This window comes from Nematolebias whitei, chromosome 6, assembly GCF_014905685.2.
Source record: "Nematolebias whitei isolate Nwh7 chromosome 6, NemWhi1, whole genome shotgun sequence".
NCBI lineage: Eukaryota > Metazoa > Chordata > Actinopteri > Cyprinodontiformes > Rivulidae > Nematolebias > Nematolebias whitei.
Genome location: NC_056503.1, coordinates 18,073,843 through 18,082,435, shown reverse-complemented (window position 1 = coordinate 18,082,435; position 8,593 = coordinate 18,073,843). Strand labels below are relative to the sequence as shown.

The window sequence follows — 8,593 nt, the reverse complement described above, 5'->3', positions numbered from 1 at the left end:
GCTCCATTTTTCCCTCATTCGTGAACAAGACCCCAAGATACTTGAACACCTCCACTTGGGGCAGGACCTCCTCCCTGACTCGGAAAGGGCACTCTACCTTTTTCCGGCTCAAGACCATGGTCTCGGATTTGGAGGAACTGATCCTCATCCTGGCTGCGTCGCACTTGGCTGCGAACCGCTCCAGCGAAAGCTGTAGATCACGATCTGATGAAGCCAATAGGACCACATCATCTGCAAAAAGCAGAGAAGCAATCCTAAGGCCACCAAAACGGACCCCCTCAACACCTTGGCTGTGCCTAGAAATTCTGTCCATAAAAGTTATGAAGAGAATCGTTGACAAAGGGCAACCTTGGTGGAGTCCAACTCTCACCGGGAACAAGCCCGACTTACTGCCGGCAATGCAGATCAGGCTCTGACACCAGTCATACAGGGACCTAACAGCCTGAATCTAAGGGCCCGGTACCCCATACTCCCAGAGTACCCCCCACAGGGTTCCCCAGGGACGCGGTCGAACGCCTTCTCCAAGTCCACAAAGCACATGTAGACCGGTTGGGCAAACTCCCACGCACCCTCCAGGACCCTGTTGAGAGTGTAGAGCTGGTCCCGTGCTCCACAACCAGGATGAAAACGGCACTGCTCCTCCTGAATCCGAGGTTCGACTATCCGACAGACCCTCCTCTCCAGAACCCCCGAATAGACCTTACCAGGGAGGCTTAAGAGCGTGATCCCCCCTGTAGTTGGAACACACTCTACGGTCCCCCTTTTTGAATAGGGGGACCACCACCCCGGTCTGCCAATCCAGGGGGACTTCCCCCGATGTCCACACAATATTGCAGAGTTGCGTAAGCCAACACAGCCCTACAACATCCAGAGCCTTAAGGCACTTTGGGTGAATCTCATCCACCCCTGGGGCCCTGCCACCGAGGAGCTTTTTAACCACCTCGGTGACTTCAGCACCAGAGATTGGAGGGACTGACCCAGAGTCCCCAGGCTCCGCTTCCTCAGTGGAAGACGTGCCAGTTGGATTGAGGAGGTCTTCAAAGTATTCTGCCCACCGACCCACGACATCCCGAGTTGAGGTCAGCAGCACACCACTCCCACTATAAACAGTGTTGGTGACGTACCGCTTCCCCCCCCTGAGACGCAGGATGGTGGACCAGAATTGCCTCAAAGCTGTACAGAAGTCATTCTCCATGGCCTCTCCAAACTCCTTCCATGCCTGAGTTTTTGCCTTAGCGACCACCCGAGCCGCATGTCGCTTGGACTGCCGGTACCCATCAGCTGCTTCCAGGGTCCCACAGGCCAAAAAAGCCCGATAGGACTCCTTCTTCAGCCTGACAGCCTCACTCACAAACGGTGTCCACCACCGGGTTCGAGGGTTGCTGCCACGACAGGCACCGACAAACTTGCGGCTGCAGCTCTGGTAAGCCACTTCGACAATAGAGGCATGGAACATGGCCCACTCTGACTCAATGTTTCCTACCTCCCCCGGAACATGTTCAAAGTTCTCCCGGAGGTGGGAGTTAAAACTCTTTCTCACACGAGACTCTGCCAGACGTCCCCAGCAAACCCTCACAACACGTTTGGGTCTGCCAGGTTTGACCGGCATCCTCCCCCACCATTGGAGCCAACTCACCACCAGGTAGTGATCAGTGGACAGCTCCGCCCCTCTCTTCACCCGAGTGTCCAAGACATGTGACCGCAGATCAGATGAAACAATGACAAAGTCGATCATCAAACTGCGGCCTAGGGTGTCCTGGTGCCAAGAGCACATATGGACACCCTTATGCTTGAACATGGTGTTCGCTATTGACAATCCATGACGAGCACAGAAGTCCAACAACAGAACACCACACGGGTTCAAATCAGGGGGGCCGTTCCTCCCAACCACACCCCTCCAGGTCTCACTGTCATTGCCCACGTGAGCATTGAAGTCCCCCAGCAGAACAAGGGAGTCCCCAGGAGGTGCACTTTCCAGTACCCCCTCCAAGGACCCCAAAAAGGGTGGATAATCTGAACTGCCATTTGGTGCATAAGCACAAATGACAGTCAGAACCCGTCCCCCCACACGTAGGCGGAGGGAGGCCACCCTCTCATTCACCGGGGTGAACCCCAACACACAGGCACCAAGATGTGGGGCAATAAGTATGCCCACTCCTGCTCGGTGCCTCTCACCAGGGGCAACTCCAGAGTGGAAGAGTGTCCAGCCCCTCTCAAGAAAACTGGTTCCAGAGCCATGCGTAGAGGTGAGTCCGACTATTTCTAGCCGGAACCTCTCAACCTCACACACCAGCTCAGGCTCCTTCCCCACAAGTGAGGTGACATTCCACATCCCAATAGCCAGCTTCTGTAGCAGAGGATCAGACCGCCAGGGTCCCCGCCCTCGGCCACCACCCATCCCACATTGCACCCGACCCCTTTGGCCCCTCCCACAGGTGGTGAGCCCATGGGAAGGGGGACCCACGTCTCCTCTTCGGGCTGTGCCCGGCCGAGCTCCATGGGTAAAAGCCCGGCCACCAGGCTGCGTGCCCCACCTCCAGGCCTGGCTCCAGAGTGGGGCCCCGGTGACCCACGTCCGGGAGAGGGAACATCAAGTCCATTTATTTTTGGCCCAGCCCGGCCCGAATTCAGGTTGTACCAGGCTAGGCTTTGGACCCGGGTTAGAAATTACAGCTCTATTATAGTATAGTGTTTTACACTGCTTTTTTAATGTAGCTATTTTCGTTTCATTTTTTGCAGTTTTTGTTAAGTTTTTAATTTAATTTCTTCTATTTACTTTTTATTTATATGCTTTTATATGACTGTCTATTGTTGTTCGTACCTCATCTGTGTTATTTGTTTAAAACAAGTCTCTCTTGTAGATGAGTCCTCATGGCTCAATGAGACTAACTTGTATAAGTAAAGGCTGAATGAATGAAACTGCTATGTTAGCCAAATTTAAGACCACTCAAAATTAGCATAGAAAGCTAGGTCAAGTACAATTAAATTTAAACAGAACATTGATGAGGTAATGAGCCAGTGTGGTGTTGCACTTCTATTAAAATGCAGGCTCTGGTGCAACAGAGTTCATACTTTCTGCAGAACAACATTTTTGTTAAAGTTTTTCTTACCTGCAGGTATGTTTCCAGGGCAGTCCAAACATTCCAGTCACTGAGCTTCTTGCCTCCCTGAACGTACTTGTTTATACAGTGTCTACGAGATTCTGGGGTCAGTGATCCATGAGCCTGCAGTACAGGAAATCTGGGCTTTTAAAAAGGGAACAACTTCACAATATTACAAAAATCTTACGTCTAACATACAATACATACAAAACAGCTACGCTCTATTTTATATCAAATGACTTATTATTTCATGTTTTTCAGAGTGCTTTGCCTCAAAGTGGAGATTTAATTGTGGTTCCTAGACTTAAAAGAAGATAATGGGAGGTAGGTCATTAATTTATAAGGCTTTTTTTTGTAGAACCAACTTCAAGTTTCTGTTCATGAGGTTAACATTTAAGAGCAGGCTTAAGACCCCCTGGCTCCACTGCTGCACCTGGTGGTGGAAAAAATGGCTCCCTCCTCTTGTCAGTGTCTGTCACTCCGTGCTACCTCCATCTCACACCTAGGGACAATTTAGAGTTACCAATCAGCCTAACATGCATGTTTTTGGTCTGTGGGAGGGAACCGGAGTACTCGGAGAAAACCCACGCATGCACAGAGAGAACATGCAAACTCCACCCAGAGGGGCCCCTGGACGGGGGTTTGAGCCAAGGACCTGCTCGCTGAGAGGCAACAGCTCTACCGGTTGCGCCACCGTGCTGCCCCACTTAAATATCTTTTTTTTTTTTTTAATCAAGTTTTTTTTTTTTTTTTTTTACATAAACAGAACAGAGATCATAAAAAAAATTTGATCCTCCTACCTCTCCCCACCCACACCGGATCAGACACGCATACATAAATGTCTTCATACAGGTATACAGTACATATTTTCAATATATGACACAAAAGGCTGCCAGGTGTCCCCAAATCTTTTTGCAAAGCCTTTCAAGGTATATCTGATATTTCCCAAATAAATATGATACATGACTTCCCTTATCCAATGTTCATATACTGGGGGGTGTGGGTCCTTCCAATTGCACAAAATGAGCCTCCTAGCCTGAATAGAGCCAAAAGTAATCACATCCTTCTCATACTTGCCGAAGGACGTATCCACTGGGTCCACCCAAAACATTGAGATGAACGATGATGGGTGTACTGTTTTCCAACATGTTACACAGAAGGTGTCAAAAATAGATTACCAAAAGGTCTGCAGTTTGGGACAGGTCCAGAATGTATGCAAGAGTGTAGCTGGAGTTTGTTTACAATGATTACATGCAGGGTCCAGGTCGGTTTTGATCTTGGACAACTTCCATTTGGACTAGTGCAGCCAGTGCACTGCCTTGAACTGAATTACAGCAGGTCTCAGACAGATTGAGAATGAATAAATGTTCTTAATGGTCTTTCGCCAGATTAAGTATGATATGGATTCCTCCAAGACCATTTCCCATTTCAGTTTAAGAGAGTTGAAACTGGTCTCATGGTATGAACTGAGCAGTGTATAGATCTCGTTAATGGCCACCTTAGTATCAGTTCTGAACTCCAAAATCTTATCCATAAATTTTTGGAGGTGTACAAATGAAAACAATCAGTTAGACCTCACAAAATGCCTCAGTTGCAGATATTTAAAAAAACTGACATGTGAATAATAAACTTCTGTATCAGCTGCTCAAAAGAGGCAAATGTATTATCAACATAGAGATCCTATAGTGAATGTACTCCCTTCAAGACCCATGCGTCAAAAGCTGTATCAGCTACTGAGGGAGTAAACGTGATTATTTGACATCGGTGCCAAAAATAGTAAATCTGTAGAATTAAATGCCCTCCTGAACCGATTCCAGATCTTAACTGCCCAGAACACAATTGGGTTAGAAGTGTAGGTTGATATTGATTGTTTTGAAGGCAACTGAGAGCAGAATAACACGGAGGGGGAACTGGATCTAACTGAGGCCCTCGCCAAAGACACCCAACTGGAGTAACCTTAGCCAACCAGAACAATAGAGCTCTGATACTAAGTAAGAAAGTAAGTACATTTTATTTATAAAGCACCTTTTACAGGTCAGAAACCACAAAGTGCTTTACAGAATACAATACATAAAAACACAAGATAAAAGATAAAACATAAAAGATAAAAACGACATGTGTATGACATAGGACAAATAAAACTAATTAATTAGCTGCCCAGTAAGTCATAGTGCATGAAATCAGGAAGTGACATGATGCCACGCCAGAATGTATACAAACGTGTCAACTTGTGACTTTGTTAATAATAATTTTAAAAAAAATTTAAACCCCAGACAAAAATCATCATTGTTAAAACGATCATGGACTAAATAATGATAGGATCCCCTAGCCTCCCGCTAGCTGCCACAGCAGATGCAAGACCCTCCTGGCTATATGTGCATATTTTTATTTCCAAATAAACACTGATAGCTGGCTGCTCAGATCAGAGAAGACGTTTAGTAAGGAAGATTGGCAGTTAACAGATATTTAAATTTAGGTAGAAAATTAGTTTTTACAGAGTTTATTCAACCCCCCAGAGTGTGAGATAAGGACTGCCATCTAGTAATGTCCTGCTTAAGGTTCACCATGACAGGTAGATACTTAGTTTTATAGAGGTTCTTTTAATCTTGAGTTATCCAAATGCCAAGGCATTTACATTTTTTTTTAAACTAATTTTAAAAAGTTTAAAAATGCTAGTTAAAAAAAAAAAATTCAATCCTGAGACGATGCCGATCTCAGAAGAATCCAACGTGGAGGCCGCGAGATTGTAATTATAAAAGACAGTTTTTAGTGTTTAATATACAAAGTATTTATTAAGTTTCCACATTACATAGAAAGAAAAAATACACAATTACAAGGAAGAAAAGAAAAAAAAAACACCCAACAAACCACCCACACCCCAGTAAATACTGTCACCTACAAGGTATGCAACAAAAACAATTAAGACTATACAAACACCAATGTCAAGGTTTATGAATCTACGCTCAACCAAAATCTCAAGAGCCTGCTATTCTTGAACCTTTGGTGAGGGTTTATTGAAAAAAGTCATAAAATATTTCCAGGTTTTATGAAATCTATTTTCAGAGCTTCTCATCACATACCTGATTTTCTCTTGTTTTAAATTAAGTAATACGTCTTTTATCCAGTTTGACACTGTGGGTGGAGCAGCATCCTTCCATTTAAGAAGAATCAGACGGCGTGCTATCAGGGTTGAAAATGCAATTATCTTCCCACCTCCAGTAGGTAAACCTAATCCCTCAGGAGTGATCCCAAAAAGCAGCATAAATGGGTTTAAGGTAATATGGACTCCAAATACAGCTGAGAGTGCATCACAGATACCAGACCAGTATATTTGTATCCCGGGGCAATTCCAAAACATATGTACTAATGTGGCTTCCTCTGATTTACATCTGTCACATATAAGATCAATCTCAGGGTAGATTCTATCCAGTTTAGATTTATAAAGATATGCCCGGTGTACCACGTTGAACTGGATAAGAGAGTGCCTTGCGCAAATTGAAGATAAGTGACTTTTCCTCAAACCATCAGCCCAAACTGTCTCACTAATTATAATTTGAAGGTCCTATTCCCAGGATTGTTTAATTGTGACAAAGGATCGGGAATCTAAATGAGAGATTAGTTTTATCAAAGAAGTAACTGCTTTACTCCTCGTTGGATCAAAACACATCAGCTCATCAATTATATTATCGAGAGTTTTATCAGGAAAACTTGGAGTGGATGAGGCAATAAAATGCCTAACCTGTAAATACCTGAAAACATGAGAAGCTGGCAAATCACATTTATTAGACAGCTGTGCAAAAGAAGAAAACTTGTTTTCAATAAAAAGATCCTTAAAATATTAAACCTTTACTTCACCACCCACTAAAAGTAGCATCTAGCAATGAAGGAGGAAAAAGGTTATTAAGTGCAAATGGACTGGAAAGACTTAACTGTTTCCTAAATTGTGAGTAGATTGCGAGGGAGTTATATTATAGACTATACGGTTAGAAGAAGTATGATTAAGAGGTAAGGTTAAGGATCCGCCAATCAAAGTGGCAGAGATAAAGAGGTGCAGAGGAGTTTTTCCATCTCCACCAAAATGAGACCCCCATCGTTGAAGCTATAGTACACCCAAAAGGACAGACAACACAAATTACATGCCCAATAATAGTGTCAGATATAGGGAAGAGCCAGACCTCTATCTTGTTTTGATTTTTGCAGGATAAAATGCAGATTTTTAACAGGGCTAACGGGAGCCTAGCAGAATGTGAGTTATTGTCTGGCGGCCATATTTAATTTCCTCATTGCATATTTACATTTTTTATTTAATTTCCATTCCCACTTAAATATCTTCCACTAAAACATTAAGGTTTACTTGCATTACCTGTTCATCAGTTCAAGCCCAGAAAATCACTCATCTGGAAAACTACAAACATACACTATTCAAATCCCTTAGCAATGAGGGACATCAGCAGCTTGTTGTGAAGTATGACTAAATGAGGCTGATAACAATCATTCTTCTTATTTAAACTGTAAATAAATCATGTCCAATCATATGTGTTACAAAAAGAAACTGGTCTGTCAAACAACTTGGACACAGTCAGTTCCAGTAATGTTTTAGAAGAACTGTCTTCTGTTTACCAAAGTTCATGCTCATCGTGTTTTCTGTTGACTATTGTTTAATTAAAAACAAACAACCCACCTTTGCCCTGTTGATTCTGAGCACTTCTTCACTCACATACACTGACCACAGGTTGCATGTGGCCTCTGTGGTGTGAGGTTGAAACTCCCAGCACCATCTCTGCTGGTTGTGTCCCAGTTCATGAACTTCTCCCCACAGATCATTCGTCTTGGCCTTCTTTAACTTGAACAGCATTGGTGCTTCAGAGGAATGCATCATAACTGGATAGCCTGAATGCATCCAACCTAAAATGAGAAAATATCCTTCTATCAACAATCCTGTCTGAATCTTTTTTCCTCTTCCACTTCCTCTTCAGCGGTCTCCAGAGCGAGTCATTCTCCATTTCACTTTGTCATCTGTCCTCACTCCAACTACCTCCATGTCCTCTGTAACTGCATCTATATATCTCCTCTTTGTCTTTTTCCTTGCAGCTGCATTTCTAACATCCTTCTACCAATATACCCACTGTCCCTCCTCTGGACATGTCCAAATCATCTCTGTCTGGCCTCTCTAACTTTATCTCCCTGTTGTTCAACCTGTGCTGTACTTCTGATGATTTCATTCCTAGTCTTCTCCATCCTTGTCACTCCTAAGAAGAACCTCAACATCTTCATTTCTGCCACTTCCAGTTCTTTCTCCTGTCTTTTTGTCAATGTCTCTGTCTCCAGACCATACAATATAGCTGGTCTCACCACTGCTGTGTAAACTTTTCCTTTGACCTTTGCTGACACCCTTTTGTCACAAATCACACCTGAAACTTTTCTCCATGCACTCCATCCTGCCTGAACTCTTTTTTTCACTTCTTTACCACATCCCCCATTTTCCTGGTCAG

At 44.0% G+C, this 8,593-nt stretch overlaps 1 protein-coding gene across 1 annotated transcript in view; it reads right to left on the bottom strand.

Moving 5' to 3' along the window:
• Positions 1-8,593, bottom strand: part of LOC119411146 (TRPM8 channel-associated factor homolog) — a 32,698-nt gene that overhangs the window by 2,309 nt on the left and 21,796 nt on the right. Inside the window, exons 9-10 of the mRNA XM_037678077.1 lie at positions 7,783-8,006; positions 3,111-3,224 (exon numbers count right to left, since the gene is read on the bottom strand). Of these exons, the coding sequence (XP_037534005.1) occupies positions 3,111-3,224; positions 7,783-8,006 (338 nt within the window). The remainder of the gene's footprint in view (positions 1-3,110; positions 3,225-7,782; positions 8,007-8,593) is intronic.